The 23,618-nt window shown below is 49.2% G+C and overlaps 1 protein-coding gene across 5 annotated transcripts in view; it reads left to right on the top strand.

Moving 5' to 3' along the window:
* LOC138473098 (prominin-1-A-like) overlaps positions 1-23,618 on the top strand; it is a 1,012,351-nt gene that overhangs the window by 969,992 nt on the left and 18,741 nt on the right. For 3 of the 5 annotated variants that reach the window (XM_069611612.1, XM_069611613.1, XM_069611616.1), the window contains one exon: positions 9,166-9,219. The exons of the other annotated variants lie outside the window; for them this stretch is intronic. In XM_069611612.1, coding sequence (XP_069467713.1) covers positions 9,166-9,219 — 54 coding nt within the window. The remainder of the gene's footprint in view (positions 1-9,165; positions 9,220-23,618) is intronic. 5 annotated transcript variants of the gene reach the window in all.

Raw genomic sequence — 23,618 nt, forward strand, 5'->3', positions numbered from 1 at the left:
GCTCTTTGAACTCATAAGCAAGCAATATCCCGCACTCCTCTGGGAGTACAGCTGGAATCTCCATGCCTGGTCGGGAAAGCTTATATATCTCGCTGCAGCCTCCAAAAATGCTCAGGGGGTTGCCCCTGAACTCACCAGTAAAAAATTACAAAAGTAGACAAAAAGGAGTGTACGCCAGGCACAGAGTACCGCAGTTTTATTCAGGGCCCCAGACGCAGTTGGGACAGGAATATTCAGACAGAATACAGAACACAACTGCATGAAAAGGCGCTGTCAAAGAAACACCCCTAAATCAAAAGATTTTATTATCATTTAAACTAATTAACATCAAGCAATTTGCAACATTAAATGTCTCCCCACAAGAAGCTGATTGGTGAAATTGTATCCTACCCCTATAGAAGGGCATACATTATCTTCTATGATTGGGTCCCGCAAACCTTACCACATCACCCCTAGCTTCATGTTGTTATGTCACAATCCAACCCACAATTCCCGCACCATAGTGCCAAGTCAGTGAAACATTTGAGATAACCAGCAGATCTTTATTCATCTTTCCCGGTCATCTCATCTACGTTCTCATGAGAACGTCTTCTACCATGACACTGTCAGAGCCTTGAACCTAGAACAAGTTATTGTGTTAATGTTGCACATTAGGAACTATTTGACCTTCTTCCTGGGCAGAAATGTACTCTGGGGGCAATTTGAAACTGCCATGGGCTTTCAGAAACCATCAGTAGATCAGGCTTCGTAAATTAATATCCCGAATTATAAAATGATTGTGCATTCATTGCCTTTCCACAGCTCTCGTGAGCTCTGTTTTATGACCTCGAAAGTAACAAATATTGTAGGCTTTCTACCGTGCAATCCTGTGATCGTGATGTGATGCTGCTGCTTCTTGGCAAATTAATTAAACAAGCACACATCTCTGACAAGCATGCTTTGAGGCCTATTTGCATTACTCAGCCTAATGCTAAATAGTATATACTTACCTGTGATCCATCTTTATAATCTATTTTTTTACGTGAAATACTATTATTTTAGTGCATTCTGTAGCCTAGTTCAAATTACAGTGTGGCTATCAAGGAAGCCCCCTCCCTGTTCAGAGTACTATTCCTGCAGTTGATAAGTGCATTTTATCCACACTAAGTGCCAGGAAAGACAGCGTTGCTACCTAGATTCGTATTGGTTTGATTAAATAAAGTCAATTGTGTGCAACAAAGGCTGTGGGCTTTTTGCTTTTTCCGATGCTAAGGGGTTTAATTACAAGCAAGTGTGTAGGGGACACAAGGTATCCCCTACACACATGTCCACAGCAGCCCTACATTTCTGCAGGTCTGCTTGCAGTAACTGCACCTTAAAAGGTCTGCCACACTCACACAGAGGATTGTCAAATTACCCTGTAGCAGAGTCAAGAACGAACCTTCACGCACGCTTCACAAGAAGTTTGCCCTAGCTTAGTTAATGCCGACACTAAAGCAGACGATTATCACATCACAAAACTCACAATGGTTTGGGCACAAAAGCATAGAGAACACAAACCCTAATCCAAAGCCTGAAAAGCAGTTGAACAAATAATAGAATTCAAGACAGTTGCTACATGCCTCACATTATGATGTTTGGTTGTTGAACAGTGGTAGTGGACTTACAATGTCTGTGATATGCGTGTAGCGAAGATGGGAAGTTCAGTCACTATGGAATTCATGCTCCATTTGGGCGTAACGTTAATGTAAGGTGTAAAAAACATCTGTAAGGTTTTTACGTCTTCCATTAATGTCGGGCCCCATTTTCAACAATTTGTATGCAGGAGAGGAGAAGCTGAATGCAAGAAGCGTTTTCGCCGCTTTCTTTCCTCTCCGCCATACAAATGTCCCGGCATTTGGTAGGCAGCATGTAGTTGTAATTGTAAAGGCTGCCTAGCATACAAGCATGGTAGGCAACGTTTACTCAGTTGTACTGCGGAGTGCAAATGTGCAGGGCAAAAGGCGACATACATGAGTATGTACGCCATGCAAATTATCAAAATTTGGCGGCGGGGTGCTGCCTACGTGTATGTCTACACCTAACAGCTGCCCACCGCCAAATTACATTATGGAGCAAATTGAGCTCCTATATGTGCTACTGGATTGGTGGAGAAGGATAGCATGCATGCTAGAAGAGGGATAGTTGCTTGGTGAAGGTTGATACTACACTTTCTGTGAGTGTGAGAGCGGTTTTGATGAATGAGGTAGTGCACTTACTACAAGTGGAACATTTGTTTGATAGGGGTAGTCTGCTACGAGTGTGATGTTTAACTGCTCAAGAGGGGTAGTATGCTTGCTTAAAGTTTACTGTTTTTTTGTTGAGAGGAGAAGAGCACTTGCTCTGGGTCTGATGATTGTTTGCTAGTGCACTGCTGTGATGTAGATATGGTGATTATGGTATATGTGATATCCCATTTTTGTAGCTGATACAAGCCTCCTTTGCAGTTTCTCTACACAAAGTTTCTGTAGTACTGTGGCTGTCTCAATTTTGCCAGTTCATCCGATGCAGAGTCAACCTCCTGTCACATTGTGTATGCAGTGTGCATATAGTCTTTCTGCTGTCACATGTGTTCTGTATTCCTACTGCAAGATGTACTTTTGATGCTTTGGCACTGTAGCTGCACCCCTTGTGCATGTAGTACTGCTCCCATCACAGTGCTTCCCTACAGTTACGCTTTTCCATAGACCCCCTTGTGTAGTGCTGCTGTGATAGTGATGTTATCATTTTTTAAGTGTTAAGTGTTTTTGTATTGCTCCAATGCTTTTTTTATCCTTCGGATTACCCTTGCAAAGGTTTAAATCTCCTAGCAATACAATATCAGAGTTAGTCGATTGCAAGGGGGATAACGCATTTATATGGTTTTCATAAAAATTTCCCGGATCTCCGGGTGGCCTATAGATTAATATGAAATGTATACTAAAATTAAAATTGAGAATCAATTTCAAGTGCAGAATTTCACACTCTTCACAATCTGTCTTGACCTCACAAATACCTAGTTCGAATGGATTGTGTCCTCCAAGGCATTCCACATCGTTGACATGTCATGTCCACAGCTGTACACTTCGGAAACTTTTTCGGCAGAGCTCGTCCTGCGTCGATGGCGTCGGGTCTATGTCCCTCAAAGGCCTCCATTGAGTGCGACGTCACAGGATGTTATAAATAGGACGCACGGCGTCCGTAGCCTCAGTTCCGTTTTTTTCACGAACGTGTTAACTTTGTGAGACTCGGCGCACCTTGTGTGCTTTCTTCATAGAAGATGTCTTTCTCTTCGACCCGTCTGGCTTTAAGACCTGCCGGGACTGCAAGTCAAAGATGTCGCCCACCGACCCCCACCGCATTTGTTTGTGGTGCCTGGGCGAGTCGCACGACACCAACGACTGCTCGATATGCCAGTCGCTGACTGCCAAGGCCTTGCGGGAGCAGAAGGGGAAGCTCCAGGTAGGTAGGGACCCGAAACCTGTTAAGTCCCGTGCTTCAAAGTCAAAGTGCAAAGGGGTTTCCACCGACGACTTGAGGGGCGACTCTCAGCGTCGGAAGGATTCCTGAGGATCTCAGTCCCGGAGTGGTTCCCACCACTCGTCTTCCTCGTCCTGGCACTCGAGGAAGCGCCGTCACCGGTCGCCTTCCCCGTCCTCCTCGGAGGATGGTGCCTCGATGAAGGTTACGTGCCCTTCGAAGTCTGTGATTCCGGAGGAATGAGCGGCATTTAAGTAGTCCTTGATGGCAATTTTTCACTCGCAGGACACGGGTCCGGTCACGCCTTCTGACGAAGCCGGCCAGGATCGGTCTTGTTCCGTGGCTTGCACGCCTTCGGGCTCGGGTACGCGATGTGACACACATCAGGAGCCATCGAGGTCCCGTACAGGCAAGGAATCGAAAGGTCACAAGAGACGTATCACTAGGTCTCGGTCCTCTCGCAGCTACCTATGGAGGGCTCGATGCCGGCGTCGACTCAGGCGGCGCTGTGTCCATCCGACTCGGACGTCGATGCTTTGCCGTCATACCAGCCCACGGCGCTGTCGACACCTGTGTCGACGCCGAAGCCTTAGGCGCTCCCGACGTCGAGGTTGTCGACGCTCTCAACATTGAAGCCTTCGACGCTTTCGGCACCTTCGGGGATTTTTTCTCGGAGTGTGCCTTCCCTTCCTTCGGCGGCCTCATGACAATCCACCGGGGAACCACTCTTTGAAGAGTCCGGATCCGCTCCTTGCGTGGGAAATCTTGTCCCTGTGGGAGAAAGACGCCATAGAACTGGTGCCTGTAGCGGAGAGGAACAAGGGATGATGGTATTCCCCTTATTTTTTTTATCCCAAAGAAAGACGGGGCATTGAGACCCATCATGGACTTGAGTTGGTTGAACAAACTTCTCAGAAAGGACATGTTCAAGATGGTCACTCTTTCTCAAGTCCTCCAGGCCCTTCAACTTCACGATTGGTTGGTGTCTCTGGACCTCAAGGATGCTTACTTCGATTTGCCGATCCATCCTGCGCACAGGAAGTACCTGAGGTTTGCGGCTGGCGACTCGCACTTTCAGTTTCGGGTCCTGCCGTTCGGATTGACCTCCGCCCCGAGAGTCTTCACCAAGCTCATGGTGGTGGTGGCAGCGTACCTCAGGCGAGGGGGGATTCCGGTCTACCCCTACCCGGACGACTGGCTGATCCGGGCGTGCTCTCCGGAGCTGGCATTGGATCATCTCAGTGTCACCTGCTGCACCCTCAACAAGCTGGGCTTCTCCCTGACACCTTCCCAATAGCTCCAGTACATCGGGCTGTGTTGGACATGTCCTTGGGGAAGTGTTTGCCTCCCAAGGTAAGGGTTCATCACATTGTGCAGATGGTGGACAAGTTTGAACATGTCCAAACTCTCCCGGCTTTTGAATTCTTATGGTTGTTCAGCCTCATGGCATCCTGCATTTTTCTGGTGCCAGAGGCCCGGCTGCAGATGAGATCCCTGCAGTGGGCTCTCCAGATGCAGTGGTCACAGTTCTCTGGCAAGAGTCCGGATCCCGTTCAGATTCCACTCTCGGTCTCCCAAGATATTCTGTAGTGGGCCAACAAAGGGAACCTGATGTGGGGGGGAACAGTTTTGGCAACCGTGGCCGGAGGTGATGGTAGTGACAGATGCTTCCCTCTTAGGATGGGACGCTCATGCCAACGACTTGACTGCCAGTGGTCGTTGATCTCCTTCGGAGTCTAGACTCCACATCAATTTGTTAGAGCTGAGGGCCATCCGCCTAGCCCTGAAGGTGTTTCTGCCTTCCCTGCAGGGGAAGAATGTCCTGATCATGACGGACAACAGAGTGGCCATGCATTACCGCAACAGCAAGTGGGGGGGGGGGGTAGGGTCACTTCCATTGTGCAGAGAGGCAATGCAGCTCCGGTTCTGGGCCATCCAGCAGGAAATTTTCGATCTCGGCAGTTCATCTGGCTGGAGATGACAATGCAGCGGCGGACGCTCTGAGCAGGCAGAGCGCTGTCTCCCATGAGTGGGAGCTGGCTCAGGGAGCCCTTCAGGAGATCTTCGCCCTTTGGGGAACCCCACAAGTGGATATCTTTGCCACCAGTGTCAACCAGAAGTGAGAGAGATTCTGCTCAAGGGAATTTCCTCCAAGAGGAGTCTTAGGTGACGCGTTCGTGGTGGAATGGTCATTCCCACTTCTGCATGCGTTTCCTCCAGTCCCCGTCCTTCCTTAAGTGTTGCGGGGGTTACAGAGGTTCGGTTCCCACATGATCCTCATTGCTCCGGATTGGGCCAGGAGAGCGTGGTACCCGGACCTTCTGGAAATGTCCATCTGCCCTCCAGGCCATCTTCCCCACCGAGAGGACCTTCTCTCGTGCGAGGGGTGTCAGGTTCTCCATCCAGAGGTCAAGACTCTCAACCTTCACACTTGGTATCTGAAAGGTTGAGGTATAAGGATTGGGACCTCCCGGATTCGCGATGGAGGCGTTGCTTTCGGCCAGGCAGCCTGCAACAAAATCCCTGTACCGTTGTCATAAGTTCTGGCACTGCTGCAGTGGTCTCAATGTTGATCCTTTTCAGTGCTCCATCCTATGGTTTTGTCTTTCTTGCTTTATTTGGCCCACAAGGGCCTTCAAGTGGGTACCATTAAAAGTTACCTAACAGCGCTGTCTATCCTTAAGCGCTCGTCTGAAGAATGTTCTTATTTTAAGATTCCTTTGATTTCCCAGTTTCTTAAAGGACTGACTAATGTATTTCCGCCGTCACCCTTTCAGGTGCCGGTTTGGGATTTAAATTTGGTTTTGAAGTTTCTCATGGGTGCTCCGTTTAAACCTCTGCACTCTTGTCCTTTTGAGATTACAGTCCTTCAAGACTGTGTTCTTGGTTGCAGTTACTTCCGCTCACAGAGTGAGTGAATTGTAGGCACTTTCATCTAAGCCACCCTTTACTGTGTTTCACAAGGACAGGGTTGTACTGCGAGTACGTCCCTCTTTTCCACCTGAGGTTGTCTCTGAATATCATTTGAGTCAAAAGGTGGTTCCTCCATCTTTCTAACCTCCTCCTCATCCTGGTAAGGAAGAGGAGCATCTCCATCGGTTGGATCCTAGGAGAGCTCTTAGCTTTTACATTTCTAGGATGTCCAGGATCTGTGGACGATCAACTCTTTGTAGGATATGCTTGACACCGATTGGGCCAGGCTGTTATCAAACAGACCTTGTCCAGGTGGATTATCCTTACCATTACGGAGTGTTACCGGTTGGCGGGTAAAGACCCTCCTGAAGGGTTGAGAGCTCATTCCACTAGGGGCGTGGCTACTTCCACCACCCTCCAGCGGGGTGTTCTTATTACGAATATTTGTGATGCCGCTACTTTGGCTTCAATCCATACATTTCTAAAACATTATTCCCTGGATACAATCTATGGTCAGGATATGGCCTTTGGGAAGGCGGTTCTTTATTCCACAATCTAATTGGGTACTCTAAATTCTTTTCCATCCTCCATTTACTGGTACTGCTTTGGGAGTCTATCAAAGATGTGGAATGCTTTAGAGACACGATCCATTCGAAGAACAAGTTACTTACCAACTGGTAACGTTCTTTTGACTGGATGTTCCTCCAACGTGTTGCACATCGCCCTCCCAGCCTGCCCCTCAGGAGAATTTCCTATGCGATTGCAGTTTCCGTTTTCCACAAGGCTAAGTGCAGTCCAGCAGGCATCAGACTGGTGCCACACGTTCTGGGGGAAAAAACTTAAACTGAAGATACAGGCGCATGCGTCCTATTTATAACATCCTGTGATGTCACCCTCAACGGAGGCCTTCGAGGGACATGAACCCGAAGCCGTCGACGCAGGACGCCCTCTGCCAAAAAAGTTTCCAAAGTGCACAGCTGTGGACATTACATTTCAAAGATGTGGAATGCGTTGGAGGAACATCCATTCGAAAGAACGTTACCAGTTGGTAAATAACTTGTTCTTCTTCCTTACATATAATGGCAATACCGCCTCCCGACCCACTCTCCCGATGTTTCCCAATAAAACAGTACCCAGGTGGGGTTACTTGTTCAATTATGGGGTCATGCACGTCCGAGAGCAACGTTCCCATTACACACATGATGTCCATCATAAGCTCTTGGAAGAAATCATGGACATCTAGTGTGTGTTTAACAGGGGATCTTGTATTTAGTAGCGCCATCATCCAGGGCTCACAATTTTGTGGTCCTCTCTGCTAGCAACCCACGACTGCACCAATTCATCACAACCACTGCCTCTGCTGCTCGTATTAATCTCCACAGCATTCGAGAAAATTCCTATCTTTTCCTATTAATCACTCAATACAAATCCTAATTCTGACTCTCATGCTCAGCAAACTTGACTACTGCCTAGGCCTACTCCTTGGCCTTCCTCTACACTGCCACTAGACATAGTCCTGAACTTTGCTCCTTGAACACTCTACGACCTACCCAGATCCTCCCCCACTTCACCCTACCGTCAACATGATGGTTGCTTCTCCATGTACAACCTGCTCTCTTTTCAAGTTCCTCCTCTTTGTCTACAGAGCTTCAATGGTCTTGCTTTGCAGTACCAGCCTGATTGTATCTCTGTTTACATACCATCTCGTTTTTCATTTTGGTTTATTTTTATTGATTTTTTTATAGCACTTCAATCCTAAATGCTATACAATAGAGATAATACAGTACCATTTAAGAGTATAAAATGAACAATCATACAGAAAGAAGATAGTCCTTAAGATGGGATTTTAAAAGGTCCCAGAAGATCCTCCTCTGCACTTAACCTCACCGTCCCATACACCCCATGTGCCTCCTCTCGCTTCCGCTCTTTCTGTCTACTCGCCCCGCTCCATTGCAACCCGCTGTCCATAAAAATCAAAGCCATTAAAACTGTGGATTTCTTCAAAGCACAGCTTAAACTTCACTTTCTTAAAGAGGGAGCCCCCCTGCCCTCTTCCCTATCCTCCCCTCTGACCCCACCACTGCCTCCAGCAATGCTTAATAATGTACTTTTGTGTAGTTAAATAGTATTCCTTGTTAGTTTAAAGCACTTGCCCCCTTGGGCTAATGTTAGCTTTGTATGTCACCTGTTTTCTTCTTTGTACTTTTTTCTGTTTATTTTGTTTTGTCCCTGGTATATACCCCACGTATTTATTACACCTTCACAAACTGGCTCATCACTTGTTATCATCTATGTGCTATTGTACATGATCCCTTCGTGGGAATGCCTCTGCCATCTGTAAATATGTCATTGTAAATCATTTCTGAACGAAAAGGACATCCATGTTCTTCAAATAAATACAAATACAAAGTCACAGATTCAAAATGGTGCATTCATCATTCCGAGGACCATAACAAATGTACAATTAAATTGGGTAACAGAAATCCCTGTTATAACACACATTTTCGGTGTGCTCGACATATATAGTCCCTTTTATTTTCTTTCTCAAATAGCCTCCGTCCACCCTCTTATCTCTTGCAAAATGCATGCCCTCTGTTTTCATGTGAAGCAGCAGGATGGTTTACTTCAGTAATTTTTAATCACCCCCTTAACCCTGAAATATATTTACTATTTCCAATGTACTATTGTGATAAATTGTTTTGTAACAATCTCCTGCAATAGCTTCCATCCAGCTGAACTGTTGTTCATTCATCCATTTCCTATCAATCTCAACAGGACAATTACCATGAATGCACTCCATGACCTCAAGCGTGACTGGCAGGCATACTGGTAGGTAACTTTACAGCCCATGGGCCTAAATCCATCCCATTTCTCCCAAACTTTCGTGGGGATCTGACATGCACATGCAAACGCAACAGGAGAAAACAAATTTCCTTCCCTGTAAAATATTCTGTACAGAATACATGTATTAGTTACTTTTAGGAACAATAAAGAAAGAAAGTGTTTCATCTGTCTGAGGTCGTTCTGCATATGCTTAGAACATACAATTTGTTTTTTTGTTTTTGGGTTTCGTGCATCGCAAACCTAGCAAGGTAGAAATGGAGTCCTGTACTTGTTAGGGTAACACATGAGGTAAGGAGTGAGTTACAGCATGTGGATTGGGATGTTAAGGCCATGAAGGCGGGGGTGCGAACACAAAACCTCATTGTGCATACTGGCAGGAAGCCATCTTGAGCACTCCGATTGGCTCCCAGAGAGTCATGTGTCACACTTGCTCCCTTGTTATTGAGTCTTCCCTGGGCAACCAACACAGGTGTCCGCAGTTAAAGGCCAACAGTAGCAAAGAGAAACTCCCTGTTTGGACTTGATGGGGCCAGAAAGGACTTACGGTCAGATTCCCTGGTCATGCCAGGTCTTGGCAGTGCTTGTCCTTTTGCCTATCTCCTGGCTCCACATAATGGGATCCTTTGACCCAATGACTCTGCTCTCACCACAGAGCTGCTGTTTTCTCACAGGGCCAAGAAACATCCCTGTTTTGGGAGTGTTTTACTATATGTTGGTTACCTATAGCCCCATTCTAGCCTATCTCAAAAACCTACACCTACTCCTTCCCCACCAACCTTCCTACCCTTCTCTTTCTGCTTACCCACTTACCCTCTACATCAGGCCCTCCTACATCACTGAACTTTCTCCTTGAGTCACTTCCTACCAACATCCCCATTGTCATGAAGGGGCTTTAACCGTCAAAGCCCCCCAAGTGTTAAGCTGATCGGCCCGAGAGGACCGCGTACCTGTAATCTTGGTGGTTGGTCTTGCTGAGGTCGCCAGTCTGGAGTCCAGGAACTGATGAATTAGCGGCACGAGGAATCAGCCCCTCCGCCACCCAAAAGAGGAACTGGGTGAAGGGTGGACCGACCCCCAATGTCACGATAAGTACTGTCCAGATGAGCGTGACTCGAGGATTGATGGCTCAAGATGGTGACACTGTAGTTTTAGGTAGAGCCGATTGTAGATATCATGAATCTTCCGGAACCAATGTAACAGTGAGGAATTACAGCTGATAGAAAGTCCGGTTGGTGCTGATAGTTCCAGAGGTTTGCAGGATTAGGTTCGGAGGTAGGCAAAACAGGAAGAGAGAGAACAGCTGGAGACTAGCTGGTACTGGGCAAGTCCCGGGTAAGTCTGAAGATGGGCAGACCCAGTGCCGACAACAAGTCAGGGCTGGAGGCAGGCAGGCTCAGGACAGGCCCCAGGTAAGGCTGGAGGTAGGTTGGCTCAGGACTGGCCACAGGTAAGGCTGGAGACTGGCTGACCCAGGACAGGCCACAGGTAAGGCTGGAGGTAGGCTGGCTCAAGACAAGCCACAGGTATGGGCTGGAGACTGGCTGACCCAGGACAGGCCACAGGTAAGGGCAGGAGGTAGGCTGACCCAGGACAGGCCACAGGTAAGGCTGGAGGCAGGCTGGCTCAAGACAAGCCACAGGTATGGGCTGGAGACTGGCTGACCCAGGACAGGCCACAGGTAAGGGCAGGAGGTAGGCTGACCCAGGACGGGCCACAGGTAAGGGCAGGAGATAGGCTGACCCAGGACAGGCCACAGGTAAGGACTGAAGGTAAGCTGACCCAGGACAGGCCACGGGTAAAGAATGGAGGTAAGCTGACCCAGGACAGGCCACAGGTAAGTGCAGGAGGCAAGCTGGCCCAGAACAGGCCACAGGTAAGTGCAGGAGGCAAGCTGGCCCAGGACAGGCCACAGGTAAGTGCAGGAGGCAAGCTGGCCCAGGACAGGCCGCTGGTAAGTAAGAGGCAGGAACAACGAGGCAAGCGAAGCGAACCGCGTTGAGACGCGACTCGCTGAGAATTGCGGCCTCTTTTATGGGCCGACGGCGCCCGAAAGGCCTGGGACGCAAGCCGTTCCGTTTCCGGACGCCGGCGGACCCATAACGAGGCTTGAGAAGCAAGCCCCGCTAGGGAGATGAGTTCGGCCCACGGCGCATGCGCGGAGCCGAGAGAGAGGCCTTCCGCGCATGCGCCGAAGGCCGCCAGCCCTGTAGCCCGCCACTCCCCTCCCGGCGAGCCCCCGGAAGCAGATGCGCGGGTAGACTCGCCAGGAGGGGAAGAGAGCGGCAGACCCCCGTTTCCCGTGTGACATAACACTATGCCCCCTCCCAGGAAGGCCCGGAGCTCCGGGTTTCCAGGGAAACCGTACATAGAACTCACGTATCAACCGGGGTGCATGTACATGTTGGCGTGGCTCCCATGTACGGTCACAGGCTGGGTACCCCTTCCAGTCTACTAAATAGTGGAGCACCCCTCTACGGAAACGGGCATCACAGATCTCGTGTACCTCAAACTCCGGGACACCCTGCACTAGGACAGAGGCCGGACGGGGAGGAGTGCGGCCATAGGCATCGACCACATAGGGCTTTAACAGGGACACGTGAAAAACGGGATGTACATGCCAGGAAGAGGGTAGGCGTAGGCGAAAGGATACGGAGGACAACCGTTTGGTAATAACAAAGGGACCCAAGTAACGAGGAGCCAGTTTGACGGGCAAATTGCGGAGTGGCAAATTCTTTGAGGACAACCACACCTTGTCACCCTCCTGAAAGTCGGGTTCTACACTCCTCTTCCTGTCTGCCTGTCTCTTCATCCGATCTTTGGCCTCACTTAGGATCTTGCTTGCCAGTTCTTGTTGATTCCGAATGTGTTTGACTAGATCATCAGCAGAAGGAACAGTACTAGAAGGAATGGGTTGAAAGGGCATCAATCGAGGATGTAAACCAGTGGAACAGAAGAATGGACTGACTCCGGTGGAAGCATGGACGGTGTTATTATATGAAACCTCGGCCAGATCTAGTCCATCTTTCCAGTTAGATTGTGTGGCATTAGAAAAACAACGGAGGTACCCCTCCAAAGTCTGATTGGTCCTTTCGGTCAGCCCGTTGGTCTGTGGGTGGTAGCCTGAGCTTAGAGCTCTATGTATTCCTAGATGACCGCATACCTGTTTCCAGAATGAAGAAAGGAATTGGGTTCCTCTATCCGATATGATTTTCTCTGGTAGGCCGTGCAGCCGGTAGATGTCATGCAGAAACGCCGAAGCCATTTGGGTAGCTGTAGGGATCTTCCGAAATGGGATGAAATGAGCCAGTTTAGTGAAGCAGTCTACGACCACCATTATACAGGTGTAACCTTCAGATGGGGGCAAATCCACAATGAAATCAGTAGCGATTGTATGCCATGGATAGAGAGCTGTTTCAGTGGGCATTAATAAACCCAATGGCCGTTTTCTGGGAACCTTGCACTGTGCACATATTGGACAGCTGTCGATGTACTTCTGGACCTCAGTCGCCCAACCTGGCCACCAGAACTGTCGAGAAACCAACTCTCGAGTGGCTCTGACTCCACGGTGTCCTCCTATGGGTGAATCATGGAATCCATGTAAAATGCCCCTCCTAATGGCTCCTTTAGGTATGTAAAGTCTCTTCTGAAAAAACAAGAGTCCCTCTCGTTCAGAAACTGAGTGACGACTAAGAAGGGATGTTCTTTCGGGGTCCAACCGAGTGGCTTCTGCGATGGACTTAAGGTGAGAGGACAAAGCCAGCAGGAAATGGCGAGGAGAAATCAATGGCTGTTCAGGACCTTGCGTCCCATCAACATTTTCCAAGGACCTGGAGAGAGCATCTGCTTTTATATTGGAAGTTCCCGGGATATAAGTGACATGGAACTCGAATGGAGAGAAGAAGAAGGCCCACCGGGCTTGACGAGGAGTCCGACATTGCAGAGAGCGAAGATATTGCAGATTGCGATGGTCGGTTTGCACTTCTACAGAAAAACGGGCTCCGAGGAGAAAATGTCTCCATTCCTCGAATGCGGTCTTGATGGCCAACAATTCCCTTTCTATCACCGCGTAGTTTCGTTCGCTGGGACTCAACTTGCGAGAAAAATAGGCAACTGGATGTTCCACTAGCGTGGCTGGATCTTTCTGGAGAAGGACTGCTCCGACCGCGAAGCTGGAAGCATCGGCCTCTACAATGTAGGGCAAGTCCTCCTGGGGATGGCGCAGGATGGGAGCAGCCATAAAAGCCGACTTTAATACTCCAAAAGCCTGGGAAGCTACAGGACTCCATTCGAAAGCGATCTTGCTGCTGGTAAGACTGGTGAGGGGAGCCGAGATCCGCGAGTAATGTGGAATAAAGTGCCTGTAGAAGTTTGCGAACCCCAAAAATCGTTGGAGAGCCTTGATATCGTGTGGGTGTTTCCATTCTTGTATGGCTAGAACCTTCTTGGGATCCATCCCAACTCCTTCTTGATTGATAATGAATCCCAAAAATTCGATACTGGTCTGGTGAAAGCTACATTTCTCTGCCTTGGCGAACAAATTGTTGATGGATAGTCGATGAAGGACCTCACGAACGTGTTCCACATGCTCGTCCAAGGACTTAGAGAATATCAGTATGTCATCCAAATAAACCCAAACGGATAATCCTAACAGGTCACCAAAAATGTGGTCCATAAATCGCTGAAAAACAGCGGGGGCATTACATAAGCCGAAGGGCATAACCCGATATTCAAAGTGCCCAAAAGATGTTTTGAAAGCTGTCTTCCACTCGTCCCCATTCCTGATGCGTATCAAATGATAAGCTCCACGGAGGTCCAATTTGGAGAAAATTCGTGCAGTATGCAGGGTTTCAAGGATACTACGTATCAAAGGCAACGGGTACCGGTCCTTGGCTGTAATGTCATTCAACTGTCGGTAGTCAACACAGGGTCTCAACGTGCCTTCTTTCTTCTTTACAAAGAACAGGGGAAACCCTGCAGGTGACTTTGACGGTGCAATGTACCCCTTTTCTAGACTTTCAGATAAATATGCCTGAAGAACTTGCTTCTCGTCACGGGTCAACGCGTACAACTTCCCATGAGGTATGACATGGTTCGGCAACAGGTCAATGGAGCAATCAAAGGACCGGTGTGGAGGAAGGGGTATGTTGCCGGGTTCAGAAAACACCTGTTTGAAATCGGCATATACCTGTGGAACCAGAGACGTGGAACATAGATGAACCCCATTGTTGTCCGTCTTTAGAGAAGTCGAAACGGTCATGGTGGGAACAGATAGCTTGCATCCTTGAGCACACCTTTCGGAGGAAAAGGTTAAAGTCTGAGTTCTCCAGTCTATCAACGGATTGTGATGTTGTAACCATGGTAAACCTAGGACCATCTTGTAGTTAGGTGACTTAATAACATCAAAGGAGAGTTCCTCGTAATGATCAGTAATCTGAAGAGCCAATCCGACCGTGAACTGGTTAATAGGCCCCGAAGACAAGGGGGTACCATCAATAAGCTCCACCGACAAGGGAGTAGGCCTGGAAACGAGTGGTATTTTATGTCGGGCGACGAATGTTTCGTCGATGTAGTTGCTGGAAGCCCCACAATCCAGCAGACCAGATATCTCCAGGTCTCTGTCTGGTAATTTAATCCTGACCTTTAGGGTCTGTAGCACCACTGGTTGCATGGGCCGACGAATGGAACAAATAACCGAAGGGTCTGAGGAGGAGATGGGACCTGTCGTTGCCCTTCCTATAAACGACAGGTCTCCTAGTTTCCCGACTTCTTCTTTTGTGGACGTAAAGGACATATACTCAGATAATGCCCGGCTGCTCCACAGTAAAGACACAGACGCAAAGACCTCCTTCGTTTCTTCTCTTCTTCCGACAAAGGCCCTCTCATGGCGCCTACTTGCATGGGCTCAGATCCGGACTCGGTTGATCCAAATGAACCAGCAGGCGAGTTGGTTGTCCGGGAACCGCTTCTGTCAAACCGACGTCTCTCAGCCTTTCGTTCGGTTAGTCTTTGGTCAATACGAAGTACTTGATCTATCAAGAGTTGAAGACTCTCCGGCTCGGGGATGTGGAGTAATTCGTCTTTGTACTCCTCTCTCAGGCCTCGACGAAACAGCGTTTTCTGTGTAATTTCAGGCCACTGAGAGTCGGTAGCCAAAAGTCGGAAGCGACTGATGTAGGTGATGACGTCATTGCTTCCCTGTTTGTAGTCCATCAACTGATTCTGTGCGACGGAGGCCAGGTTCGGCGTCTGGAATACTTCCAGAAAGGCTTTTTCGAAGGCAGCAAAGTCATTCAAAATAGGACTGTTCGTGACCACAAACGGGGTTGCCCAAGCTAATGCGTTCCCAGTTAGATTCCCCAGGATATAGCCAATCTTGACCCTATCGTTGTTAAAGTGCGTGGACCTGAAGAGGAAATGGATCCTACAGTGGTTACAAAACTCTGCCACCCGTCTAGGATCGCCGTCGAATTTGATGGGTGTTGTGTGAGCCAATGGTCCCTCTGTCTGAGAAGAACTGGATGCTCCTTGTGTTATCATTTGGCGTAATGTTTGATTCTCTTGATGCAGGGCGGTCATCTCAGCTCTGAGTGCCAGCAATTCGTTCCTCATTTCTTGCGATTCATCCATCTCCGAATCTGAAGGCAGGCGTCTCAATCTGTTAAGCTGATCGGCCCGAGAGGACCGCGTACCTGTAATCTTGGTGGTTGGTCTTGCTGAGGTCGCCAGTCTGGAGTCCAGGAACTGATGAATTAGCGGCACGAGGAATCAGCCCCTCCGCCACCCAAAAGAGGAACTGGGTGAAGGGTGGACCGACCCCCAATGTCACGATAAGTACTGTCCAGATGAGCGTGACTCGAGGATTGATGGCTCAAGATGGTGACACTGTAGTTTTAGGTAGAGCCGATTGTAGATATCATGAATCTTCCGGAACCAATGTAACAGTGAGGAATTACAGCTGATAGAAAGTCCGGTTGGTGCTGATAGTTCCAGAGGTTTGCAGGATTAGGTTCGGAGGTAGGCAAAACAGGAAGAGAGAGAACAGCTGGAGACTAGCTGGTACTGGGCAAGTCCCGGGTAAGTCTGAAGATGGGCAGACCCAGTGCCGACAACAAGTCAGGGCTGGAGGCAGGCAGGCTCAGGACAGGCCCCAGGTAAGGCTGGAGGTAGGTTGGCTCAGGACTGGCCACAGGTAAGGCTGGAGACTGGCTGACCCAGGACAGGCCACAGGTAAGGCTGGAGGTAGGCTGGCTCAAGACAAGCCACAGGTATGGGCTGGAGACTGGCTGACCCAGGACAGGCCACAGGTAAGGGCAGGAGGTAGGCTGACCCAGGACAGGCCACGGGTAAAGAATGGAGGTAAGCTGACCCAGGACAGGCCACAGGTAAGTGCAGGAGGCAAGCTGGCCCAGAACAGGCCACAGGTAAGTGCAGGAGGCAAGCTGGCCCAGGACAGGCCACAGGTAAGTGCAGGAGGCAAGCTGGCCCAGGACAGGCCGCTGGTAAGTAAGAGGCAGGAACAACGAGGCAAGCGAAGCGAACCGCGTTGAGACGCGACTCGCTGAGAATTGCGGCCTCTTTTATGGGCCGCCGGCGCCCGAAAGGCCTGGGACGCAAGCCGTTCCGTTTCCGGACGCCGGCGGACCCATAACGAGGCTTGAGAAGCAAGCCCCGCTAGGGAGATGAGTTCGGCCCACGGCGCATGCGCGGAGCCGAGAGAGAGGCCTTCCGGGCATGCGCCGAAGGCCGCCAGCCCTGTAGCCCGCCACTCCCCTCCCGGCGAGCCCCCGGAAGCAGATGCGCGGGTAGACTCGCCAGGAGGGGAAGAGAGCGGCAGACCCCCGTTTCCCGTGTGACATAACACTAAGCCACTCACTTTGAGCTTTTTCACTCTCCTCTGACCTCTCCATTGATGGCTCTCTCTCTGATCATTCCACTTTTCCCATCCACCCCCTACTCCTTCTCTTTCCTCTTCACTGAGCAAGAGGATATTCAAGCAGGACTGTAATACTGTTACTTTGATATGTGAGGACCTCTCTCCTGTCTCTTTCCCCTATTCCTGCCTCTTCCATTAACCATGATTTTTTCTGACTTTCACTATGCACTTATGAATCCCCCTGACCAACACTATACTGCACACATAATCACACCATCCTGTCCTCCGCCCTGGATCACCTCTGAGATCAAGACCCTCAAAACAAACATGATGTCATGAGCACTGCTCCCGAGAAGCCAAGTCAAGCCCAGCATCCCCGGAAGCAGGCTCATGACCCTCGTCCCCGGCTCCAGCAAACCCCTATTGGGGCCCTTTGGACCATGTCCTGGCGCCTCTGGCGCCAGGCTCATAAGGAACCTCAGTCCCGGCGCCAGGGGCGCCGGGCTCATAATTCTTGCAAAGGTGCTTGGGTGGACCTACCTGTAGCAGACCATGCTGCATACTCACCTTTGCAAATGCTGGCAGGATGAAGCCCCCAGCCTTCTGCTGGGAGGAACTATTCCCTGAACTGGGACTACTTTCTTACCAGGGTGGGGCTGGTGCCACTCCTTAGCTCTGGAACACAGGAACTCTTTTACCTGGGCGAGGCTGAGGAAGAAGACACCCAATCACTCCAACACTATTTAAACCACACCCGATTGGGAAAACGTGCTTCGCGTTATTCTGCATCTGCAGCAGGACGCTCACTGAGTCAGCTCCAGCATTCCAGTGACATCTCCAGCTTCAGCTCAGCAAACTGTGGAAGAAAGACACGAGAACTATACTTACCATCCAGGAATCCAGACACCGGCAGAACCTGCAAGCAAAAGAAACATAAGGTTAGCAAGTTGCAACACGTTCGCAGCCGCGCTCGCTTACCTGATCCATCTGTGCTTTCACGGATTCTTCGCGGCCTTCTCTTCAGCAGCCTAACGGCACCTGTAAAGACAAAGAACATTGTTAAGTAGGAATCGGGTGAAGGCGGCCGCATTTACTTTTCTTACCTGCTTTTGGGCGCGTATTACGATCTCTTCAACCGCAACCGCCCGGCACCTGAAAACAAGAAAAGACATTATTTAAGTGCCATTAAAGACTGCAAGAAAGCCTAACACTTACGTGTTTCCCCACGTGCATCCGCGACTGGGAAAACACCCGCAAGGTCCCGACACCTGCAAATAAGAAAAGAACATTGTTAGAGGTGCTATAATAAGGTCACAGATCATTATACTCACGTACTTCGCACGTGCAACGGCAACGGACGAACAACGCCCTCAGCATCCAGGCACCTGAAAAAGACAATGCAAAGACTCCATTAAAGGTGCCCATCTCTTCAAGACTATAAACTCTTAATACCTACTGGCATCCGCTCGTGCAGTAATGGCGGCATCACCTTTGGCATCTCAGCACCTGTGCCACTTCTAAGGCCACAAAAGACTTTGAGGATCTCCAGTGACGTAACTGGAACCCACGCACCCCTGCATAAGTCGCAGGATGGAGAGCCCAGCATTTATACGCCTAAGGTGAGAGCTCACCAGGACATTGGACGTTCGGAGAGTTGGCGATTAGTGAGGAGGAAGTCCAGCCAAACGGTCATTAACCCTTTTTTCTTCCGCCTGCAGAAACCTTACCCTGCAAGCCAGACGGTCAATAAGAGGAAGCCCAGTCCAGAGAGTCATCCGAGCTCTACGCTTCTCAATTGAAGAGATTATAACAGTTCAGCCGGGACCAGCGTCTCTGTGGGAATCAGGTGAGCGTTACAGAACGCGAAGCCCTCCAATAACCTCCTACCCAGGCGCTATGGAAACTTCCGACACTGATCAACTGGCCCAGTTACTAGGGGAATTAAGAGCTGAAGTACATGCTGCCCGCCAGGAAACGAATACCCTGAGGGGGGAATTGATTATGTCCAAAGAACAAACTGATGACCTCGCCCGACAAGTGTAGAGGTCTGCTTGCCGAGCGTAAAAACCAGTTCTTTGACCTCGCACTTCATAATGTCAATGGTCCTCATAAATCCAGAACGACCGGATCGTTTGCATGCCATTAAAGCATACATTGATAGCGGAGCGATTGGGAATTATGTAGACCGCGAGATGGCTTCCAGGATGAACCTACCCCTTTGTCCTAAGGTAATTAAAGACGTCATTCCCACAGTGGATGGTACGGAAATAGCCTCCGGACCGGTAACCCATACCACCACAGAAGTGACGTTATTAGGCCAAGATGGACATCGGGAGGTAATCGTGTTCGATGTGATCAAGGCCCCTCAGTTCCAAATAATTCTGGGGATCCCTTGGTTGGAGAAACACAATCCTCAAATTGATTGGCGAGCAAAGACGATACAGTTCCCAGAGTGTGCACCTACTTGTTATCCTCGACCCAGTATTGGCCTAGCGGTAGCAACATCCGAAGGACCGCAATTGCCTCCAGAGTATCAAGAATTCCAAGATGTCTTTCAGAAGGAACAGGCTAATACCCTGCCTCCCCACAGATCTTACGACTGTCAAATAGACCTGATACCCGGAGCCACTCCCCCTTGTAGTAGAATTTACGCCCTTACCGAGCCTGAAAATCTTCATTTGCGACAGTATCTGGACCAGTACCTGGTCAATGGATTTATCCGCCCATCAAAATCTCCTGCATCCTCGGCTCTGTTCTTCGTACCTAAAAAAGAAGGTGACCTTAGAACCTGTATTGATTATCGTGCCCTGAACCAGATAACGGTAAAGAACAGATACCCCCTACCTCTGATTCCGGAACTCCTTGACCAAGTTAAGAACGCCTGCATTTATACAAAGCTAGATCTCCGGGGAGCCTACCACTTGGTACGGATTAAAGAAGGCGACGAATGGAAGACGGCATTTCGCACCAAGTATGGACTATTTGAATACCAAGTGATGCCCTTTGGACTATGCAATGCACCGCCGCTTTTCAGTATTTTATGAATGATGTCCTCAGAGAACTCATAGATGTTTGCGTAGTCGTCTACATAGATGACATCCTTGTGTACTCATCTTCAGAAGCAGATCATCGGAAACATGTTAGAGCCGTCCTTGAAAAACTCCGCCAACATAAGCTTTTTGCTAAGCTCGAAAAATGTGTTTTTCACGTCACGGAGGTCGAATTTCTAGGCTTTATTCTGACACCCAAAGGAGTCCACATGGACTCGAGAAAGGTGGACGCTATCATCAAGTGGCCATCACCTACTTCCGTGAAAGGTGTCCAAAGCATGTTCGGTTTCGCCAACTTTTACCGCAGGTTTATTCCAGAGTTTTCACGAGTGGTGCAGCCCATCACCGCCCTCTTAAGAAAAAACAAACGTTTCGAGTGGTCAACAGAAGCAGAAGAGGCCTTTCAAGAGCTAAAAGCCAAGTTCACCTCAGCACCCATACTGAAACACCCACGCCCAGACGTCCCTTACATAGTTGAGACCGACGCCTCCAGCTTAGCAATGGGGGCGGTTCTATCACAGAGAGATCCGGAAACTAACCAATTGCACCCCGTGGCATTCTGGTCTCGCAAGTTCTCGGCGCCTGAAATTAACTACACCATCACAGATAAAAAGCTTTTAGCAATTAAGTCCGCTTTCAAGGCCTGGCGGCACTTTCTCTTTGGAGCCAAACACACTGTCACGGTAATCACCGATCATCGAAACCTACAATACCTGAAAACCGCCAAAGCTCAGTCCTCCAGACAGCTTCGCTGGGCACTTTTCTTTGCCGAATTTGACTTTGTAATTACTTATCGCCCCGGCAACAAAAATGGCAAAGCGGATGCCCTTTCCCGGATTGGAATGGGAGATAATATTGTCAATCCTGAACCTGTGCCAATAATTCCAGAACAGAGAATCCTGGGCCTGATTTCTTCACAATCCATCGAAGATATCGAAGCAAAAGTTAAACAACTTGTGACCCCTTCGGACTTACAAGACTGGCAACTGAAGGGAAAGGACTTCATCATAAAAAAAGACCTGCCTTATTTTCAGGGACGACTATTCCTACCACATGCCGATTTACAAAAACAGGTAATCTCTTGCTACCATGATTCCTTGATGGAGGGCCACCCAGGCATTGCCAAAACCTCGGAAAAAGTCAAGAGACACTTCTGGTGGCCGTCATGGAGAGAAGACATAAAGGAGTTTGTGATGTCCTGTGGTGTGTGTGCCCAAAACAAAGGTCAGAAGGAAAGACCAGCGGGTCTCCTGCATCCGCTAGACATCCCGCCACATCCCTGGCATACCCTCTCCATGGACTTCATCACCGATTTAACCTCCTGTTCCGGATACAACACTATTCTAGTAATTGTAGATTTGTTTTCTAAAATGGCCCACTTCGTTCCACTAAAGGGCTTACCTTCAGCTTCAGTTCTAGCACGGGAATTCCTTGAAAATATTGTAAGATTGCACGGCTTCCCTTCGGTTTTGATCTCAGATAGGGGGAGCCAGTTTATCTCTCACTTTTGGCGAAGTTGCTGTCGTTTAGCTCAAATCGATGTGAGACTTTCAACCAGCCATCATCCCCAGACCGACGGACAAACTGAGAGGACAAACCAAACTCTGGAACAATATTTACGTTGTATGGTACAGCAGTCGGAAAGTAATTGGAAAGATATCCTTTGGATAGTCGAATATGCTTACAACAACTCGATCCATTCAGGAACCGAAAAAAGTCCCTTTTACATTTTATATGGGATTCATCCTCGAACCTCCAATCTCGACCCGCCCCAAGATCTTGGAACGCCTGCCGTGGATCAACTTCACAATGCTATCACTCAAGCTTTCAAAGAAGCGACAATCCACCTACAACAGGCTAAAGAACGGTACAAAAGGGGAGCAGACCAACACCGAAGAGACGCCCCTCAATACCAGGTTGGAGATCAAGTTTGGTTATCCACCAAACATTTATCACTTAAAGGGCCTCACACCTTCAACCCAAAATATCTGGGACCATATCCAATTACAGCCATAATAAACCCAGTGGCTGTCAAATTGGGTTTGCCATTCCACATGAAAATACATCCGGTGTTTCACGTATCTCTACTAAAACCTATGCAACCTGGAACCAGACTGAATAAACCTCCAGAGCCTATTCAAGTAAATGGAGAACCTGAATTTGAGGTTAAAAACATCCTGGACTCCAAGATCATCAATTCAAAATTATACTATCTGATCGACTGGAAGGGTTACGGACCTCAAGACCGATCATGGGAACCCTCTGACCACGTCCATGCTCCTCGTCTAGTCAGAAAATTCCACCGAACTTTTCCCAATAGGCCAAAACCTCCGGGGAAGACAAGTTTGGGAGGGGCCTTGAGGGGGGGTGCTGTCATGAGCACTGCTCCCGAGAAGCCAAGTCAAGCCCAGCATCCCCGAAAGCAGGCTCACGACCCTCGTCCCCGGCTCCAGCAAACCCCTATTGGGGCCCTTTGGACCATGTCCTGGCGCCTCTGGCGCCAGGCTCATAAGGAACCTCAGTCCCGGCGCCAGCGGCGCCAGGATCATAATTCTTGCAAAGGTGCTTGGGTGGACCTACCTGTAGCAGACCATGCTGCATACTCACCTTTGCAAATTCTGGCAGGATGAAGCCCCCAGCCTTCTGCTGGGAGGAACTATTCCCTGAACTGGGACTACTTTCTTACCAGGGTGGGGCTGCTGCCACTCCTTAGCTCTGGAACACAGGAACTCTTTTACCTGGGCGAGGCTGAGGAAGAAGACACCCAATCGCTCCAACACTATTTAAACCACACCCCATTGGGAAAACGTGCTTCGCGTTATTCTGCATCTGCAGCAAGACGCTCACCGAGTCAGCTCCAGCATTCCAGTGACATCTCCAGCTTCAGCTCAGCAACCTGTGGAAGAAAGACACGAGAACTATACTTACCATCCAGGAATCCAGAAACCGGCAGAACCTGCAAGCAAAAGAAACATAAGGTTAGCAAGTTGCAACACGTTCACAGACACGCTCGCTTACCTGATCCATCTGTGCTTTCACGGATTCTTCGCAGCCTTCTCTTCAGCAGCCTAACGGCACCTGTAAAGACAAAGAACATTGTTAAGTAGGAATCGGGTGAAGGCGGCCGCATTTACTTTTCTTACCTGCTTTTGGGCGCGTATTACGATCTCTTCAACCGCAGCAGCCCGGCACCTGAAAACAAGAAAAGACATTATTTAAGTGCCATTAAAGACTGCAAGAAAGCCTAACACTTATGTGTTTCCCCATGTGCATCCGCGACTGGGAAAACGCCCGCAAGGTCCCGACACCTGCAAATAAGAAAAGAACATTGTTAGAGGTGCTATAATAAGGTCACAGATCATTATACTCACGTACTTCGCACGTGCAACGGCAACGGACGAACAACGCCCTCAGCATCCAGGCACCTGAAAAAGACAATGCAAAGACTTCATTAAAGGTGC

The sequence above is a fragment of the Ambystoma mexicanum genome, chromosome 8 (assembly GCF_040938575.1).
Source record: "Ambystoma mexicanum isolate Mex_15411 chromosome 8, UKY_AmexF1_1, whole genome shotgun sequence".
Classification (NCBI taxonomy): Eukaryota; Metazoa; Chordata; class Amphibia; order Caudata; family Ambystomatidae; genus Ambystoma; species Ambystoma mexicanum.